Source organism: Asparagus officinalis, chromosome 2 (genome assembly GCF_001876935.1).
Source record: "Asparagus officinalis chromosome 2, Aspof.V1, whole genome shotgun sequence".
NCBI classification, from domain to species: domain Eukaryota; kingdom Viridiplantae; phylum Streptophyta; class Magnoliopsida; order Asparagales; family Asparagaceae; genus Asparagus; species Asparagus officinalis.
In genome coordinates this window covers 79,123,240-79,145,430 of record NC_033795.1, presented here as the reverse complement: position 1 = coordinate 79,145,430, position 22,191 = coordinate 79,123,240, and the positions used below count along the sequence as shown (strand labels likewise).

General features: G+C 36.9%; 1 protein-coding gene and 1 long non-coding RNA gene across 3 annotated transcripts in view; one reads left to right on the top strand and one right to left on the bottom strand.

The window, feature by feature from the left end:
• Nucleotides 1,608-22,191, bottom strand: part of LOC109831735 — a 34,184-nt gene continuing 13,600 nt past the window's right edge. For both annotated transcript variants that reach the window (XM_020399132.1, XM_020399133.1), the window contains 3 exons: nucleotides 14,678-15,279; nucleotides 8,671-8,846; nucleotides 1,608-2,447 (listed from right to left, as the gene is read on the bottom strand). In XM_020399132.1, the coding sequence (XP_020254721.1) occupies nucleotides 1,994-2,447; nucleotides 8,671-8,846; nucleotides 14,678-15,279 (1,232 nt within the window). In that variant the 3' untranslated portion in view covers nucleotides 1,608-1,993. The remainder of the gene's footprint in view (nucleotides 2,448-8,670; nucleotides 8,847-14,677; nucleotides 15,280-22,191) is intronic.
• Nucleotides 10,023-10,227, top strand: LOC109831736. Its single transcript, XR_002244536.1, has 2 exons — nucleotides 10,023-10,068; nucleotides 10,138-10,227. It is a non-coding gene; the product is annotated as an uncharacterized LOC109831736 (long non-coding RNA).

Below are 22,191 nucleotides of genomic sequence, written 5' to 3'. Positions count from 1 at the left end.
AAGGCTCCTCCATCGGCATATATATAACGAGTTGCACCGGAATTAATAACTCAATCTTTGCTATGTGTATTCATGTTAGCTTCAGAGACCACTGCAACAATAATATCTTCCTCCATAATGTTTGCTTGTAGAGTAGTGCCCAGGCTTGCCACTAACAAAACAGATTCATTTCTTCTTGAAAGCCGAGTTGGGATTGCTTTTAGTCTTGTGGAAATTCTTTGGGTTATGTTTTGTTTTGTTGTTATTCTTATTAAAAAGCTTCTTAGGTTTGGAAGATCCACTTTTACCTAGATTTGCCTTGGAAGCAAATTCCTTGTCTCTTTCAATTTTCTCTCTTTCTTTGTTCTTTTCTTCAATTTGGATGTGAATTATTATATTTCAAGACTCTTTTTTTTCCTTTTGTGCTTTAGTTCTTCGTTATAATCTTTCCAAGACTCGGATAGTTTTACGATTAAGGCTCCAGCAACAAAAGCTTTGGGTATGTTAATGTTTTTGTTTTTAAGATCATCAATTAAAACATGGTATTCATAGATTTGAGATGATATATTTTTTTTTCAGACATAACAAAGCTAAGAAAGTTTTCTATAGCAGATTTTTTAGTTCTAGCATCTTCAAGCACATATTTCTTATTTAGACTTTTCCAAATTTTAGTTATAGTTTTGTAAGGACAATAAACATCAAATAACTCATTGCTTAAGGTGCTCAGGATTAGGATCAATTAAAGCAAAAGCATATCCAGTTACATCAAGTGTAGAGAAAACCCTTTATTGCCATCTTTTAAAGTGAGTTTCATTAAAACGTTTGATTTTATAAATATCAGGCAAAGACTTAACAATGGAAGTAGCAACCATAGCAGTACTCATTTTAAATCTACTCCTAAAATTATTGGAAAATTAACTAGGATTACTACTACGAAACTGAAAACAAGCTTTCAAGATGGGAGGGAACCTCTCTTGGTGTGATCGAGGCGTTTGAATGTGCTATCCCTAAAAGTATATTTCGCCCATCTGAGAGTATCTCTTGATGCAGCAGGTTGTTGACGGTCTACCCTTCAGGATTCACCGATCATTAGCCACATGCTACAGGCCCTTGTACAGCTCTAATTTATTTCTTCTTTAATAACTGAGAGGAGAAGAGAGTTTTAGGAGTGGAAATCAAATAGTTTTGGGATTGAAGCTTGCTATTTTGTTTCTGATTTTCCTATGTAGGACAAAAGATTTCCTCTTCCTTCTTATCCCTCGCACTCCTTCATTCTCAATGTTTCCCCGCACTCCCAACTTAAACCCTTCTATTGCAATGATTGCCGGCAATCAACATATTTTCTAAAACAATTTTGACTCTTTCACCTTCAGATAGACTCATTACTTTCACCAAGGGAAAACATTCACTTAAATTTCACCGAAGATAAAAGAGTCAAAAACTTAATAAAGGGATCCATTTATATGAAAATAACCAACGTCAAGAAAGACAACAGGCAAGGATAACTTAAAAGAAGGTAAGAACATCGTCCAAACAAAACTTGCTGCGAATCAAGCAGAAATTTTCATAATCTTGAAGGGAAAAAAGGGGAGAAATTGTAGACAACACCAATGCACACCAACTGAGAATAGATCACAAGGAGAATAGATCAGTGTTTTCTGATAATTTTAAATCAAACTGAACTTGCAAACATGTGTACTACTGACCCAAACCAAACCAAGCTCAGGAATCCATTAAAGGAAAGAGCACAAAAAAAGAATTGTCCTTCAACACAACATCAGATTATTTCAGGTAATTAAGCATGTCCCCAGTTATCATGCCAATAACCATACCCCATATCCCTCAGTTCTCAAAGGTTAGATAAAACTACCTACAAGACTTCCCACCGGCATACGAACATAACAACTCGTCACTTGTCCTCGTCAACTATATTTATATACGAAGCAATATTAGCACGGATTATTGTTTCTCCATCATTTTCTTATAGAAAGATCAACTTATTCCCAGTTTCTCTTCAAGAAGCCCAAGCAAAATAATTACAGACAGCACGCCTCCCTGCTGTCCAGTTCCCGCACCCATAAAATCCCCTACCGTGCATTTGCCCAGGCCTTCGAACCATCCCTTTGTTGCTCCGTACCCCACAATAACAATAAGGGCACCGATCCCTTCCCAGGGGGTCTACAAAAGTGTGGAATTGAGGAGGCGCGTTCATCATCGGTTCTTTCAATGGCCGCTGAGGTGGTGATGGTGGGACCCCCAAGTTCACTGGGGGGCAAATTAGAGAATCGGTGATGGAGAAGCGGAACCCGCGACGCATGAGGAGAGATAGGAGATTAGCTGTGTTGCGAGCATCATCAAGGCCACAGTGCGGACGGCCCTCCCATTTGAGGCCAGCGAGCTGAATGGCATTCTTGAGATTGCAACGGACCCCGAACATTTCTTGGAACGGAACCTTTAGGTTGATCCAACTGGACATAAACAAGAAAGGAGGGAACTACTATCAGAATGGACATTGGTTAAGAAGTTCTTAAAACAATGATAAAAATTCACAATACTATTCAAACCATGAGTACAAGCCCATGTCACCTGGGTACTTCTATCATGAAGCCGTACATGTACCCGACACATACCCGACATTTATCTGTACCTAAACTTTATGGACACTCCTTTGATGTGTGTACATTTACCCCAACATGTACTCATGATATGTGTTTTAGTTTAAAATACTTGTCATACACTTCTTGGACGTCTCATGCCCATTTTTTGAAACTCGTTAGACATGGATCCGTTTTCAACCTATATCCAAATTAAAAACTATGATTTAAAAGGGTGTTTAGACTTGTTTAGTTAAAAAAAGGAATTTTTTTAAATAAACCGATTTTGCTAAATATTTAACAAAATCGACCATTTTACTAAATATTTAGCAAAATCGACCTCTTTTTGGCCAACAGATTAAAAAACGCGCAACTAAAAACATACGGGATTACTAGTCCCGTATGTTTTCAAAGGCACTAATCACCGATTAGTGCTCACAGAAAACACACAGGACTAGTAGTCCCGTATGATTTCTAAGAGTTCTTTTGTGTTCAACAAAACGTATGAGACTAGTAGTCCCGTACATAAAACAAAAACTCCCCAGCCTAGATCTACAGGACTACTAGTCCCGTAGAAAAGTCGACCTATTTAAACAGATGTGCCCTAAATTTGGGCACAGCCGCTATTCCTCCCAAACTCATCTCTTGAGTTCTCTCTCCCAATCTCACTCTCAATCTCTTGATCTTCTCTCTCCCAAACCCATCTCACTCCCTCCCAAACCCGATTGTCACACTCAAACCCGATCTCCATCCCTTCTAAACTCGATCTCCATCTCTCCCAAACCCGTTCTCTCTCCCAAATCCAACTCACCCCCTTCTCCTTCAAATCTGACGCCGTCTATTATCTCCGACACCGATGCCGTCTATACTCTCCGATGCAGACGAGATCCGAAATTTCATCAAGGTAACAATTTCATTTTTTTTTTCATAAATTTCTCTGTTTTGTTTAGTTAATATTGTATATCTAGAGGAAATAATTAATTATGATCATCAATTTGTAAAATATCTAATTTGTATACGTCAAATTTTAATTCTTCTGTTAAAATGACGAATGGAATTCCGATTATTTGCTTATTCAATGGGAAATTGAGTGTTGGAATGAATAATTTGCCTATATATGACGGAGACTCTAGACAAAATGTTCATGTTGTCTAGAAATTACAATTTCGATGGAATGATGGAACAAATATACAGAGTTACCAGAATTAATCATGCCGAAAATGTCATTAAGGTATTCTGTAATTGTCCAATAAATGAAAAAAGAACAATTGTTGTAGAGATCACCACTGATGAAGAATTGAATGACATGATACAACTTACGGATAAACAAATCGCAATTGAGTTGTTCATTGAAAATATTCTAAAGTCTGGCGTTGTCAAAGTTTCGTATGCTCACGGAGAGTTCTCTTGCATGCTTGAAAGTCAAATCTCGTTATCTCAAAGTGCCTTGCACTTAAAAAATGTCTCAGGTGCAATGTCAAGTGACATGTTTCACAACGCATCGGGTCATGTTTCAACTGATTTACCGATTGGTGATTCTATAATAGAAGAGGACGAATATATAGATGCTGATGATGATAGTGAAGATGTTGAGTCTAAGGAGGACGAATATGTAGATGCTGATGATGATAGTGAAGATGTTAAGTCCGGGGAGGAACGTCTTGATAGTATGCAGTTCACAATTGGAAAGAACAATGATGACGCAAGTTGGATGAATGAATATTGCGTGAACAACGATTATGTAGAGTCTGAAAAAACCGTTGCCCGAAGAGTTTAAAAATGACAAGTGGATAAATAACTCACAAGCTGAGTTAGTTGAGTCTGGTCCTAATTTTGATTGACCTGAGGATATCACTTTCAAAAAAGGAGATCTATTCGAGAATAAGGAAAGCTTAATTTTTGTTATACGTGAATGGTCAATTAGGAACCGGGTCAAATTCAAGCCGGTGAAATCCAATACAACTAGCTATCATGTAAAGTGCTACTTCAATGAGAAATGTCAAGCCTCTTATACAAGTGTTGCCTACGATAGAAATTTAAAATATTCATGGAAGTTAATGCAGGTGTTAGGAAAAAATCTAACGGGCAATTTATGATCTCAAGTTATTGCGGACTTCATACATGTTGTAATCCGATTGTCGCTAATGATCATAAGACAGCAACTTTCGCTTATATCATGAAACTAATTATACCCGAAGTTAGACGGGAATTTGATCTTACTCCAAGACAGATAATTACAACGGTTCATATTATGAAAGGCATAACTATATCCAAGTTTAAAACATATAATGCACGGAGGAAGGCGTAGACTAAAATCTTTGGAGATTGGGAATAATCTTACCAAAAACTTACATATTATCTTGCAGCAATTAAGAGAAAAAATCCGGGTACCGAATCTGAGATAGTGTCTAAGGAGATCGCGCCAGAAATGGAGAGGTTCATCTGGTATTTTGGGCATTTGGGCCCGCTATCAAAGGGTTCTCTTTTTGTCGTCCGCTCTTAAACATCGATGGAACACATTTATATGACAAATACAAAGGAATGCTCTTGGTTGTGACCGGTGTAAGATGCAAACGGTGAGCTATTTCTAATAGCTTTCGCAGTTGTGGAGGTGGAGGATACATCCAGTTGGAAGTGGTTTTTTTAGTGTATTTACAAATACATTCCGACTGTTCAAAGTCAAAGAGCTATTACCTTTATTTCTGACCGAATGAAATGAATTCCACGAGCCTTGCATGAGGGGTGGAGTGCACCACATCATCACCGTTATTGCTTGCAACATATAAGAGCTAATTTTAAGAGAAAACATGAAGAGGTCAATTTACAAAATTTATTGTGGCAAGCCGGGTGTGCCTCTGACTCACATGTATATGAGCATTGTAGATAAAAAATTAAATCCCTATCAGTTGAAGCACACAATTGGATTGAACAAAACTTGAAGCCGCATTACGAAGATCGATGGGCATTATGTAAAGATGGTGGAGTGCGTTATTGTATGATGACGACTAATTGCTCTGAAAGTTTTAATGGTGTACTTAAGGGTGCCCGTGCTATGCCAATTAGTGCCTTAGTTGTAAGGACGTTTTATAGATTGAACGCATACTTTAATAAGAGACGAAGTGATGGTGCAAATTGGACGAGTAAGTACACTCCAAAAAATGAGTTAATATTGCAGAAAAGGGTTATGGCTGTAAGAACATGTAGAATTGAACCATTCAACGACAATGAATGGGAGGTCAAGGATCTTGATGGTACTTACACCGTTCATCTCTATGACCAAGAGTGTAGTTGTACTTATAGCCTACCATAATTACAAAAACTACCATGTGAACATGTTTTAGCGGCTAGTTCCAGTCAGGATGATGACGCTAGATTGTCGTATGATCGGTATTGCTCAGCTTGGTATTCAACAAATCATTATCGAAAGGCTTATAAAGAGAGTTTTCATCCTCCCGACGATACTTGTTATTGGCCTGACATTTATACGGAATATCTATTACCACCTCAAGTCAAAAGACAAGCGAGACGACCTCGATCTGCGCGCATTAAAGGTACTATGGATCAAGGCCGGGAAGGAGCAGCGTCACGCATTAGATGTGGAACATGTAGTCAATTAGGCATAATAAGTCTCGTTGACTATCAAGAACAAGTAGATAGGAATTAATTGGTAAAATATTTTTTATTTTTATTGACAATTTTATTATTATATTCTTATACATTTGGCAGAAACTAATAAAGTAATAATAACATGTGCAGGTATATACAAGATGCTCCCCGGGCCGATTTCTAATGACGTCCTCTATGATCAGCCACGCCGTCGTTCAGAGAGCATATCATTTACAGAGGTATTATGTTTCTATGTTTTTAGTCATAAGTTTATACTTACATTATTTATTTATTGTGATATTCTAATATTTGTTTTTATTTTTGTCTAGAGAGGGCAAGAGCTAGTTATGATTGATCATAGCCTTGGACATATGCGTTGGCCGCTTGATGATCCTCGCATCATTACCCTAGTATCCCAAGCCGGTTTTTTGATTTGCTCACAATTGCAATGGATGAAGCTCGACTGGGCACTGCTTACCGCTTTAATGGATAGGTGGAGGTCCGAGACTAACACTTTCCATCTACGTGTCGGGGAGGCAACTATTACTCTTCAGGATGTAACAGTGATCCTAGGACTCCACATTGATGGCCCTTGTGTCACAGGGATAGATAGGCATGTTTGGCGGAGAGTATGTGATGATTTGTTAGGACTATCTCCAGAGCCCTTGCCTAGAGGGTATATTAGATTGAAGTGGTTAAAGAGAATTACAAACCCATTGTCACACGATGCATCAGAAGTCATGATCCAACAACATGCTAGAGCATATATTTTACACATGATCGGGATGCTTCTTTTTCCCGATTCAAGTAAACATAAAGTGCATTTGAGGTAAGACAGGTCATAAATTGTTATTACTATTTTTAGAAAATATGACTAACACAATTGATTTTTCAATAGGTGGTTACTATTTCTTGAAGACTTTGACGTGTGTGGGACATTATCCTGGGGTAGTGCTGTTTTAGCATATCTATATCGAGAAATGTGAAGACTTTGACGTGTGTGGGACATTATCCTGGGGTAGTGCTGTTTTAGCATATCTATATCGAGAAATGTCAAAGGTTGCTTTAATGCAAAATAAAGAGCTAGTGCTGTTTTAGCATATCTATATCGAGAAATGTCAAAGGTTGCTTTAATGCAAAATAAAGAGCTCAAGGGTTGTTTGACATTGTTACAAGTTTGGGCATGGGAGAGGCTGATTTTGAAACCGCGATTATGCGAGATCCGAGAGTTGGATGGACAAATTCCACTAGGCTGCAGGTAACATTCATCGAATTTAATCTCGTTTAATATTTAATTTTAAATTTAAATTTTTGAACAAAAATCTATCTTATATAAAACTTGTAGATGAGATGTCACTAAAGCCTATTTTGAGGTCCCGGCTAGACAGTTAGACTTTTACAAAGGGGAGCTCGACCAAATAAAAACTTTTTAGGTATGAATTTGAATTGCAATCATTTAAAGTTATCGGTAAATTTCAAACAACAATTAATATATGGATTATTTTACAGTTCGAGTGGCAACCATACACACCTTAACTACCTCGTCTATCGAAAATTTGTATGGAGGAACACGGCATATGAAGATACAGAGTTCCTCTCGTTTGTTTCGAAATTATGGAGATGCACGTACTCGATCGCGTGTTTAGACAGTTTGGATTCACACAGCACGCTCCATAATTGGTCGAACAAGTAGAGAGAAAGGCGTCTAAAGGTGGACATCAGATTAACTGGCAGCGCACGCATCAATCATACATTGCTCGGTAGAATGATCGGCATCAACTTATTGTCAATCAGCTTTATCCTTCGATGGATGAAGTCGATTACATTAGATGGTATTAGGGGATTACCCGATGTTGGATAATAAACCAAATCGTGCCTCCAGTCGACGAAATCGAGATTCGCAACCAACAATCTCGATATGTAACAAGAGGGTTAGATGAGAGGCGATGGATAAGTAAATTGCGACAATTATAATAGATTTTTCGATCTTTATGTTAACTTTTGGTTTCTTATATGAACCAATATTTTTATGTAATTGTAGATAGACGCATTGGACGAGATAGAGGGGATTGCAAATGAGGGTATAACTACCGTCACAGGAGATTTTGTACACGTATCGATATTACAACGGATAGTGGCGAGAGTTCGTAGAACTTTTTAACAAATTCAATAATTATGTACGCACTCTGCTATTAATCAAATTTCAACATTGTCCTGATGACATGAAAAATTTCTCCAAATATATATCAATCTGGGAAGGAATCCTGTCCACCATTGCCAAAGGAAAATGCTCTGAAATTTTAAATCTATGGATAGCATAAATATCACTGAAATAATGTCTAGGAAAATTATACTTCAGCCGAAGAACACAGTACACTTCATGCTAAAAGCACAAACACTTTATCAACATGACCCACAACTACAGAAGTGAAGCTCGCATATCTGGAGTATGAGAAAATAATTTGAGAATAAATACAGTAAGAATCATTACCTATTAAAGTAGGGAGGCTTCCTAATCCTTTTAAATCTGCACTCAGACTCTAACATCACACGGCAGTCCCAACTAGACCATGTCACTACAGCAAACTTCATTTGTTTTATCCCTTTACCTTCCAACCATTTATCATGCATGAGTAGAGCTTCACTTAGTGATACACCTCTGTCCACCTGAAATTCCATCATTAATATGTTATGCAGAGCAAATTTCAGAAAGGACCTGAAATTTTGTATCCTTATGTCCCTGTTCAATGCTTACATGCTAGCAAAGTTAAAAAAGAAGAAAAAGATTATGGCAGGATCATGCACAATAAGGTGTAATACATTAAAAGGTGACCCTGGCCAAAGAGGAAACTGGGAAAGCTCTGCTGGAGATGCAAGAGATTTCGAGTTCAGTTCTGGGTACAACATCAGATACATCAAACTTTTTCATTTGATATTTTATTTTCAGCAATGGAGATGGTGCCAGCCAGTGACTTGAACATGGAGTTCTGGGATTCAGGTTTTGCATTGGATCAGTAATATAAGACATAAAGTGGTGAAACACTTCAGGTATCTAGTATTCTACTTATTGTAAAAGGTACTAACCCAAACGCATTTTTTGGCTTAAATACCTGAGCACCTCCAATTAGGTTGTTAGGTTGCAGGGGCCCTAAAGCAGGCCTCACCAATAGCAACAATTATATGACCAGATTAAGCATGATAAAAGATGAAGATAAAGGGTTGACAAGAGTCAAACCAGAATTTAAAAACCAAAAAATAAAAATATAAGTCATTTTTTGACCAAAAAACTCTCACACAGACAATTCTCTTTGCTGTCTCCCCTTCAACACTGACCTCTCCCCTCTGTGCAGTCTCTAGTGCAACTGCATTTGAGTCCCAGCCACAGCTAGAGTCGCTCCTACGACCACCAACACTTCCAAATAGATAATTTGTTTTCCACTAATTCAATATATAACCAGCCTAGCTTATTACAACTTCTTTAAATCACTGTTATGACGTCCTATTCCCTTGAATGTAAGTTTTTAATAAAACCAAGATTATCGATAGCGGATAGCGTCACGTAGCGGATAGCGTCGCGTAGCGGTAAGGCATTGCTAAGGCTATTTTGAGCTATTGTGGCAAAATAGCGGTAAAAAGCGCAAAGTCAAATAGCGGTCTAATTTTGATATGTATAAATACTAAAAAAATTAAAGAAAAATCTAAGAAATCTAAAAGTACATATTAGATGATTTAAAGTGATCCTAAACATGAAATAGATATGTAACCATCACGTAATACCGAAGATGACTGGAGGAGTCAAAAAGTTATCGTCTTAAAGAAGAAGAACTTAGCGGTGACAGGACTGCCCAAAGAAGGGCTCACGATGAAGGAGGTGAGAAGAAGTATCAAGGTAGGTGCCAGAGGCTATGAGAGGTGACGGGAGTATGCTGAAAATCACAGGAGACGGTGAAGTATCAAGGTAGGTGCCAGAGGCTATGAGAGGTGACGGGAGTATGCTGAAAATCACAGGAGACGGTGGAATGCAATGGTCAAGGGTTGAGTTTAATTTTAAAAAAATAAGCCTCAAACTGTTTTTAAATAGCAGTCAAAAAGCAAATTTCGAATACAATCGCTCACTATTTACCGTTATGACACATTATTGGCCGTTTTTACGAACAGACATATTCCGTAATATATCACCGCTATAGTGCGATAGCGTAGCGGGCGTTAGCATCTTGGGAAGGGACCGCTAACGCTATTAGCGCCGCTATTGCGGGGCTATTTACCGCTATTTATAACAGTGAATAAAACAAAGTAATTACATATATGAACATGCAACTGTTACGAAAGAAATATCCTGGGAGGTAAGAAAATTGTATCTAGTAAGGGTCTAAAAAGCATTTAAGAAGTGTTCATGAGGATGTAAGCTTTTAGCAAAAAGTATTTTGCTATATAAAGGCATTTACGTGCAATACAAGATTTCGGGTTATATTTTCTGCTTCGATCTTCATAAAATAGCCACAATTCTCCAGGCACCCTTCTACTTTTCCCCTTCTTTTCAAACTTGAGCATTTAACCTCAAAGTTTTTTGTGTCCTGTTGCTAGATATTTCAATCGGTATGATATTAAAATGAGGACGCGAGATAAAGGTGATAGGAAAATATGAGGGGTGACTAATTACTACTAAGTGAAATTTGCTACACGATGATGTTCTTCATCTCCTACCCAATCTAAAGATCTCGAGGCCATTCGTCCAGTGAATGCAACATGAACTTTCACTAATAAACTATATGCTACAACTTGACGAGTTAGAGACCTCTAAATATGATAGGTGTTTTTCCACAAGTACATCTCAAAGGGTGGAGATGAAGATGAATGGTTTCGACCGTAAACCATCTATTTGATATTTATTAGTCGCCCGGTCATGTAAGTTGCATGAGGTGTAACCTTAGATTCCATTCTCTATCAAACCTACCAATATTCTAACATGGTAGTAATAACTAGACTACAAATCCAAACTAAATTAGTACTAAAAAAAAGTGTGGGGTCCCTTATGACTCGCATATTTTAATAGCAAGATTTAAGTAAAGGACTCCCACATTTTTGCTTCTAGCAATATAAAAGTAGTCTAGGGTTTATAGTTTAGTTAGTAACTTAGTATTATTCATTTTCATGCAACAATAATTAGCTCAACCTCTTATCCTAACATAACTTTTGTTAGTATTAGTAGGTCTTATTATTCTAGTAGGAAAAAAATTGTTTTTGAAAACATGCATGTACAAGACTATTCTACAATTTGAGGTTCCCTTCTTGTACATACCAAGTTGAATTGTTAACTAAGCTTTTCCAGGTTTTCCAAACTACGTCCTTGATGTATTAGTTCTCTCATCACTGTGTTCACACCTCAATACATTTTCTTGCAAGCATTTGTACTATCCAAGTAACACTGTTGAAAATAGCGCCCAATAGTGCTGCAAATTGCATTAGCACCAACTACCTGCAACAATATTGACAATAGGTGAAAGATAGAGCTCTGTGCGCTATATGCTCACAATAGCGGCATTTAGTATGTAATAGTGTTTTCATTATGGATTCTCAGTTTAATATCTGACCCAAACCCGACACGCACCCAACTTGTAATTAACTAAAACCCCTCTTAGCTTCTTTTCTCTCCCCTCTCCAAATCGATCTTAGAAGACAAAAAAAAAAACCTAATCCCATGATCCCACCAACTCCACTGCCTCTTCTCTCCCTCCAACTTCGTCGCCGACGATCCTCCTCTCCCTATCCAACTACTCACCTCAAACTCTACCTCCCCCTCTTCAACTACAACACATCAAACCCCAAAACCCTTCTCCAACTGCCCTCCACCTCAACCCCTACCTCTCCCTCTCCAACTACTCACCTACACCCTAAAACCCCCATTTTTACTGTCTATTCTGCTTTTCCGCCGCCTTCGCTAACTCGAAGCTCACTGAGTCCTCTTCCTTCTCCTTATGATCTCTATAAATCATCAAATATGTATTTTTTCCTTTAAAATTTTTTTTGAATATTTATACATATTTAAATTGGACTGCTATTTGATTTTGCACTTTTTGCTGCTATAGTCCTAAATAGTCTTAGTAGTGCCTCACCACTATCAATAACTTTCCTAGTAAGTAATTTCACCTACAAATTATGAACAGCTTTCTTTACTCACTGCACGGTAAAGAATGCGTGACCATTCCAGAAATCATTTTCCGATGCCCGCTCTTACTCATTAATAGTATGTTGGTATATAGATTTGGTTGTTAGGTGTGTGCTATAAAGACACCCATTACTCATGCTAGATGGACCCATATTACCAAGTCCTCCTACATTCCTAATAGCTAACCTAAACTCCTGTCATAAGCAATATGTTGTGTCATACCCCTTCGAGCACTGTAATATATGACATTTCCTACGGTTTGACATTTGTTATCCATATTAAGACCATCTTTAGAAGTTTCTTAGAGCGACCCTTTCATGCTAACATTCCACAAGGTGGAACACATGTACTAGAGCCAATCTTTTCCAACAGGAGATGGCTTCCAAGATTATAATAAGATAAAATAGAAGACTAAAAAACTTCCTTAATAAAGTATCTTAATTGAGGTTGGCTCCATGTTGAGTCTCTAGGATAATCTTCTACTTGCATCTGTCTGCTTCACATAGAAGATTGTAATGGTGAAGTACAAAACTTTAAAACATATGTTAAGAGGGATCATTATAAACTCATAAATGTAGAAACATAATAGAGATGGCTATCAATACCAGTTATCAAGCTTTTTGTTTCCTACCTTTGTGAATTAGAAGATAGGGTTGTTTCCCAGAAACCACCCTTAAAGCACAGTCGGTCATTCTATAGAAACCACATTTCGTTGTAATTTATACGTTAACTACCTTTAAACATTTTTTTCAATCAACCACTTGGGCCCACTTTTTAGTTAATTTTTTTTGGTAAATAACCTCATCTAACCTCTAAGGATCATCTCTCTAATATACTTGGTTTTTGACGACTGATCATTATAAGGAAAACTAAAAAACATGACTTAAAAGTGAGTCCAGATGGTTGATTGTAACAAAAAACCGTTTAAAGATGGTTTACATACAAATTGACAATGAAAGGTGGTTTCTATAGGATGACCCTATTTTAAAGTGCTTTCTATGAAAAAATCCTAGAAGATATTGCAAAGTGTGCTTAAAATTAAACATATGATATTTGAGGTTCTCAAAAAGGCCCATGTTCATGCCATGCTATAAATTCCTTCCAGATTATGGCTGCATGAAGGCCAATGGCATCTTCATCTACTTTTCTGATTTCCAAACCCAGTAATCTGGAATAGGAGAAAAGGAGCAACAAGCCTCCTACCAGAAGATTTATATGCCAGCAAACATTTATAGTCAACGGGTAACAGCTACAACAAAGTCCTACCAAGTCTGCATTACTGCATGACATCCTCCACAGTAACAGATTACACTAATTTGTCAAGTACGGAGCTTCTTTTCCAACTATGTACTTTCCAGACTTACTCATCAGATAATACAAAATAGAAAGAAAAAAAAGTGCTCTTCTACTAACGTATCTATAGCACATTGACTAATGAACGCAGGTGAAAATAGTAAAAAAGGATATGGTAGTTACTAATCTATCAGAGATGACATGTAGCTGAGCTGGCTGGAAAACAAAGGATTTGTTTACCCAATCGCCAAATTTGGGATAAAAGCCCTATTGTTGTTGATGCTTGTTGTTGTCTTTGTATAGTGAAACACATTCTAAATCCTGTAAGTGCTTATGACCTAGAACAAAAAAATGTGTTTAGAAAAAAGAAATGGATAGTTAGTCATTTAACAGTAAAAAAGTCTATTTCTCATCTTAACCCTGAATTGCTCATAACTATAATCATTGATATAGAGTAAACTATGGAGCATGACTAACTTCTTAATACCTTAATCATCAGCATGGACTCTGGAGCATGACTGAAAGACGAGAAAGTTGAATGAAACAATGTGTCTATTTCACATGATTTTACCAGCAATTCCAATGTACCGGAGGTTGTAAGACAGATTACTTTTTGCAGTTTTCTGCATTTCGAGATATGACCACCAAATACAACACGTTTTTTTTTTAATAATAATTCAACACGTAAAACACAGGGACTATATGAAGAAAACTGAAAATCGCATCTTCCTTGAATTTGGGCTGAAGTACAATGAAGAATAAGAGTCATGCGCAAGAAAATTACTTAACAAATTATGTTTTGAAAGAAAGTTAAGTGATCAACAATGGAGAAATCAAATTATAACTAGATGCCAAACAATATTAGCAAAGTAACTACTGTTTACAATAATTGCTCCTCTGTCTAACTGGACGAAAATGGTTAGGAAATGAGGTTGAATTTTGCTCTATACAAATAGACGAAAACGATTAGGAGCTAAGGTTGAGTTTTTCTCTATACAATTAGACGAAAACAGAAGGAAGGTTACAAGCTCATAATAACCTGGGATTGCTGGATGCCGGTTAGTTCCTTGCAGAAATCGCTTAAATGTTGATGGTATGAAGGTCGGACATATGTTTGAAAGCAAGATTCCAATTCCCCAGTCATGCAATTAACTACAACAGATGGGAATTCAATGATCTCTTGAGGATGTGGATTCCTCTCCTTGTCACAAGTTGCTTCAAAATCAATAACCACAAAATAGTGGAAGTCTTGAAACTGAAATTCATGTGGAAAATTATGATAAAGCATCTTGAAGGGCATATAATGAACTCTATTGTCCACAGGATAAGGGAATTCTCTATTCATCGAATAGAAATGAGTTCCAAAGTTAGCCCACTGGCCTTGCTGAAGTGCATGACCATCAGGATAGAAGTTATGCCACATACAAAATTCTTGTTGATAGAATGGTCTGCTGTAGCCTTGATTTGAAGGTGCAGAAGCCTCTCTATTCGACGAATTTTCTGATTCTGTGTTTATTGAATTTCTATGCAGTTCATCTCCATTCTCAGAAAACCCTTCTTTAGAAGTTTCCTGAAATTTGTATTTAAGTGCCTCGGTTATGAGGCATCCTGAGGATGCCTCGAAGCTTCTTTGCATTGCTTCTGCATTTAAAAGGAAACATACAAAATTCAGTTGAGCATTAACCATTTATAAGTCAACTTCCATAACAAGGTCTTATTGCAAAAAAAATTTAAAAAAAATGTAAGCAAATAAACCCTTGACTTAAAATTGCTAAAAATAATTTATTAGAAAACAGCTCATACAGTAAATTAAGATGATGACTTCACAAATAATATTATTAGACAATAGGAAAAGCAATTCCCCAGATTATTGTCAAGAGATCTTTTAAGAAACAAGGAAAGGAGTCTATGCCTCCTAGTATATATGATAGCTGCAACTCTACAAGTTAGTCTTCACATATTACATTATCTAATACACCCATGCATATAGCCCAGGTTCATTAAATATTTAAGGCTTCAGACCCTACTGGCCCCTTAAACTATTAGTTTTATCCCTTCACACCCTAAACTATTTTTAGTCCCTACATGCCCCGCTAGACTATTGAATTTGTTCCTTGCTTACCCCCAGAACAATTTTTTGTCTCGCCTTGCCCTCTAAACTGTCAAGTCCTTGCTTACTCCCTGAACTATCCAAATTCAGTACCTACCTACCGCTTATGTTTATGACTTTGACAGTTTTGTAAATGGGTTTATGAGAGAAAAATGATTGTTCAGGGGCAAGGTGGGACAAAAAATAAATAGTTTAGGGGGAATGTAGGTACTAAAAATATTTAGGGGGTAAGATGGGACAAAAATAATAGTTTAGGGGACAAGTAGAGACCGGAGGCAACATTTAATGAGATCAAATGTCGCTTAAAATAGACTGAGGGAAAAAAGGCAATAGGTGAGCTGAGGATAAACTGCTGATAAGAAAATAAAAGATACAAACCAAAGACAGAAACTATAAAACAAATGCTATCCTTGAAACATTCTCAACAATGTACACCAGAAATCTTCTTGAGCATCTAGAAGAATGAGAATAGTAAAGAAAGTCGGTCCGAATTTGCTTGAAACTCTAAGAAATATATTATACAAGGGACTGTATAGTCATGTCTACTAATTTTCCAGATCATCTATAATTATAAGATATAACCATACCATTATTTGAGACATTTCTTACATCAGAGAGATTAATTATTTTTCACTTCGCATGCATGTGCATACACAAATGGGGCGCACTTGCACACACATATACATGTTTGTACTACGTATATGCATGCATGCAAGGTGTTGGAGCTTTTTCTTCCACCTTGGAAGAACCATCCAGGTAAATGTTTCGAGGAGACAATTTTAAAGTTAAAGGCAGAGGAATTTGTATTGCTAAGAAGAAAAAACTTTATCGTAGTTGTATTAGCTCATTTTGCGAATATGAGCATGTCAATCGACCATAAAAATTCCAGCCTTAAAAGCTGTTTAACGAAAAACAAAAATATTTACAAAATTATATTGTCATGCTACGAACAACCAGGATGCAAATGAGACCATGGACTCTAATTTCATCTTACATAGACTATTATAAGTGTGTTAGGATGTAAAACATTTCTTCCCAAAATACCCTCTAAAACACAGACATTCACACATAAAACACAACCACACATACATTTTTTTGAGAAGAATGTACATACGTACATATATACATACATAAACAACCCCTTCAAAGGCTTCTCATAATTATTCATCAGTTTCGTAACCCCCTATTAACCCTCCATAACACCTCTATTAACAGCAAATTAAACTCCACCCTACAAAATCCTTATCACCCATAATAACCTCTGCAATCGTTTTTATATACTATCCCCTAGGGGTGGGCAAAAACCGAAAAAAACCGGTTCAACCGAAAAAACCGCCCGAAAAAGCGGACCGGTTAACCGAACCGAATTAAATGGATGAGAAGAAGTCTCTAAACCGTCCGAACCGAATTAAACCGGTCTGGATCCGGTTTGAACCACTGAACCGCCCAAAAAAACCGACCCGAATTCTATACTATAAATACTTAAAAATCCCTAACCGGCTAACCCTATTTCTCCCAGACTCCCACAACACCGCCGCCTCTCCCCTATTTCTCCCAGACTTCCCCACCATTCCCTCTCCTATTACTTCGGCATGAACACCAAAAAAACTAATTAACTAATTGAAAAAAAATCGAAAATGTTTCTTTATCTTCTTCATCTTCTTCATCTCCTTTTAATCTCCAAACTACATCCAAATTTTGCTGCCTAAAATTGCAAGAAATCAAAGTCGAAGCATCCGTGATCCCAGAAACTCGAAGGTAATTCTTCTCCTCTTCTCTCTCCTTAAGATTCTTGTAGAAACTCAAGAAAAACTGTAGAAACTCAAGAAAACCCTAAGTCGATCTTCTTCTCCTTCACGCCGGCGGCAACTGATCATCCGCGATCCCATCATCGCTGATGACCGACGCATCATCTTTGTTGATGTCAAAGTTGCTGCTTTTTTTAATTTTAATTTTTTTGGGGGGTTTCAATAGGGTTCTGGGTTTTTTAATCTTTGTTGATGTCAAAAAAATATCTATTTATATTTGTTTAGCTACCTTTTTGAAACCCCCAACTAAAAAATTATCTGTTTATATCTGTTTATATCTGTTTAAAAAATTAACTGTTGATGTCAAAGTTGCTGCTTTTTAGCTGCCTTTTTCTCAAAATTCCTGATGACCAAATATCTGTTTATATTTTTTCAATAACTACAAAGGTCTGAATTTGGTGTGAAGTTGTCGTTGCTGCTGCTTTGATTTTTGTCTTTGGTTTTTAGAGGGGGGGGCGGTGTTTTTCAGGTGATGGATTCGGGTCAAACCAATCCGTCCTTAAGCCACAGAACTGGATCTAGGACGACTCCTACACCTGCTGTCATGGTTCAACACATTACTGAAACTCCCCCTAGTGTTGCTGCGTCAGTCTCGACTGCAACTCTGGGCTAATCTTCCTCTATTCAATCGAAGAGGAAGAACGGAAGCATTGCTTGGGATCATTTCACATTGATGAAGAATCCCGATGGCACACCTTTGGCCAAGCTGAGAGCAAAGTGCAATTGGTGTCCGCAAACCTATAGTTGTGATTCGAGATTGAACGGAACCAGCAACATGAGGAGCAACCTTTACAATTGCCCGAAGTGTCCACTTAGGGTCCCCAAGAAACAGAAGCAGCTGGTAAATTCTATTCTTTCACTTTCTGTATTCTTAAATTCAGTTTGTACTATTGAGTAGTTAAGTTACTGATTCAAGATTTTTTTGCATTTCAAGGCGCAAGAGTCATTCGACAAGGGGGGGTAGGTTAGTTGCTTGGTCTTATGATGAGGAGGTATGTAGGTTAGCTCTTGCTAGGATGATAGTTAGGGATAAACTGCCTTTTAGTTTTGTTGACGGGCCTGGGTTTAGGGATTTTATAAGTAATGTTCAACCACAGTTTAAGAAGTTTTCACGTAGAACTGATGCTAGAGATATTTGGGAGTTGTATGAGTCGGAGAGGATTACAATCAAATATATCTTAGCCACTTATGGACAGAGAGTTTCACTGACCACTGATACTTGGACTTTGATCCAAAATATCAATTACATGGTGCTCACAGCTCACTTTATTGATGATGATTGGATTTTACACAAAAGAATCTTGAACTTTTGTGTGATACCAAACCATATGGGGAAGACTATTGGGCAGCTAGTTGAAACTTGTCTTATTAAGTGGGGAATAGAGAAAATTTTCTGCATTGTTGTTGATAATGCTTCTCCTAATCAAGTGGCTTTAGATTACATGAAAGAGAAGATAGGGAATTGGAATGAGCTAGTCCTAAAAGGGGAGTTTCTGCATATGAGGTGTTGTTGTCACATTCTTAACTTAGTGGTTAAGGATGGAATGGCAGAGCTGGACTCCTTGATTGAGTCCATTAGAAATTGTGTGAAGTACATTAGATCAAGTCCTTCTAGGTTGGAGAAGTTTAGAAAGTGTGCAACTCAAGAAAAAGTTGAGCAAAAAGGTGGGATAGTGCTTTTGGATGTTTGCACTAGGTGGAACTCTACATACTTAATGCTAGACATAGCCATTAAGTACCGGAAGGCATTTCTTAGGTTGGAAGATGAGGATCCACAATTTGTTGCATACTTCAATGATAGAGCTGGACCTCCAATTGCAGAGGATTGGAACAAATCTGAAAGGCTGGTGAGGTTTTTGAAGATTTCCTATGAGGCAACCCTTGATTTTAGTGGGACACAAGTTGTGACTTCGAATCAGCCAATCCAATGGATGTGTACACTGATTGAGATGAACAAGTGCATCGATGGTAAACTATTAAACTTCATCTCAAATTTACTTTTATGATTTTATCTTCTTTTTTTTATGTCTTTAACAATTTAACAATTTTAACTAAATGCCTCTTATGCGTATTTTTGCAAGGTAATGATGTATTGCTTGCCAAAATTGCCAAATCAATGAAGGAGAAATTCGATAAATATTGGGGGAAGGTTGAAAACATCAACAAAATTCTTCTCATTGCAGTTGTTCTAGATCCAAGGTATTGCACTGTTGTTTTCTGATAAATTGTCTCTCAATCATTTATGATGCTATTTTTGTGGTTAATAGAATGATTGCACATAGCTCCTTGTCATTTGTAGAGCTTATCAAGTCCAAAGCTCAACCTTTATTTGGTACATGTATATAGTTGTAATTAATGAAAAATATAAACAGATTCTTGGTACAAATTCTTAAACAAATTCTTAACGAGTATATAGTTACTGAAAAATATAAACAGATATTTGGTACATGTATATAGTTGTAATTAATGATAACTCGTAACATATTATAACTTGTACTTAATATGTTACATGTATATAGTTGGGAGATTTGGGGATGCAGGAAGCATACACCAAAGCTCAACCTTTATTGAAAAATATAAACAGATATTTGGTGATAAACTTTTATATTGAGAAGGTAAAAGGAATTAATGCACAAACCATGCTTAATATTTGCTCGCATTTCCTTTGTTCTAACATGAAAGGGAATCTGTGTCATTTTATATATCAAGTAACGGAAGAATGAAGTAATCTTTTTGTCAGTTATCTTTTTGTCAGTTATCTTTTTGTCCGAGTTGTTCAAGATTCCATTTTCATGCAGTGACAAAACTGTGACAAAAAAACATCTACCTGACCGCATACCCTCCTTAATAAATTTTTTTCTTTGATTTATAGACAATTGACTTATCATGTATGATTAATATCACCTCTGTGCTTCCCCTTCCACGTAATTAAACTCGGGTAATATTGCACGTAATTAAGCACGTATTTTATATAGTCGATTAAGCACGTAAATAAACTCGGGTAATATTGCATTATGACACTTATTAATACTCTTTAAATTTGGAGCAGTGATAACTATGTTACATATTTTTATTATGTTTTGTTTTCAGGTACAAGTTTCTGTACTTGGATTTCTTTTTCCCCAATTTGAAAATAGACGAGAAGCTGGCGGAGGTGTTGGTGATTAATGTGAAGAGCACATTGCAGGAGCTCTTCAATGAGTATGCAGCTAATGATCCTGATGCTGCCCTTGCTTCTTATAATTCAACTCAGCCAATGTCAGCCTCAAGTGGAATAGTTGATGAGGAGGACAGCCATTCTGCAACTGTGAATGAGTTTGTAAAGCTTCGACAGGAGAAAGATGTGGTGGAGATAAAGACTGAGGTTGACAAGTATATGGGGAGGCATCTGAGGACCCTAGAAACCCTAACTTTCAACTGTTAGGTTGGTGGAAAGAGAATTCAGCTAGGTTCCCAATCTTGTCTCAAATTGCAAGAGATATTTTTGCAGTGCCTGCCTCAATAGTAGCATCTGAAAGTGCTTTTAGCCTTGGATCAAGGATTCTAGATCCATTTCGTGCAAGTCTGACTCCAAAAATGGTTGAGGCTTTGGTATGTACTAGTGACTGGTTGAGAGACACTAGCAAGCCAATGTTTAAGCCGGTGTTTATTGAGCCTATCAAGACTGAAATGGAGCAGTATTCTGAGTTGGAAAAGCTCACATCAGGTAGCTATTTTGTTTTGGTTTTGAATTTATATATCTTTGTTGTTTTGTAAGTATGGTTTTTAAAGATTATTTCTCTTGTTTTTGTAGAATCTGTTGTCACAAATGCTTCAGCCTCATCATCACGGACCATGTAGAATTTATCAATGTGGGGATTTGTTGCTGCTTGTTTAATGTTTATTTTAATTTCAATGTACTGAACTTAAGAACTTAAGTAGGTGTTCCTTTAATTATTTCTGGACTATTTGCATGGTTTGTAACTAAGTAACTCTTTAATGAGTTTATTATTGCGGTGTTGTATGTACTTGTTGATATGGGTTGCGCTCATTTCACTGATTTCAGTTTTGATTTGATGAATATAAGTTATATAACTGAAACTTGCCTAAATTTTTGTGAAATGGAGTTAATTCGGTTCAAAACCGAAACCGATCCGAACCGAATTTCGATTGGGCCGAAAATTCGGATGAAGGGGAAAAAATCTAGATCTGGATGAGAGTTTTGAGAATCCGAAAAATTCGGATTGGATGCGGATTGGGCTTAAAACCGAACCGAACCGAATATGCCCAGCCCTATCCCCCTCTCAAAGCACCCCACAACAACTCAGTAAATTCATCAAGCAATCACCTCAACATCTTTACATTTAAATAATTATATATGAAGTTTATCTTTTGCATGATGACTGACATTTCCACATATTCTTTTTGGTTTTTGGTATGTAAATATTGTTGATTATGATCTTTGTTTTTGTTATTGAAGCTATGGCAGACACTTGGGATTGGAATTACCAAACATGTCAGGGTAATGGCCTCAAAAATGTTGGATGATGATTCCTGAATGAATGTAAATGAATGACTATATGAAGTTCATTGATCCCTGTAATACTTTTCTTACTTTCTTACTATTTTCCCCTGATATTTATTTATTGATTTCAA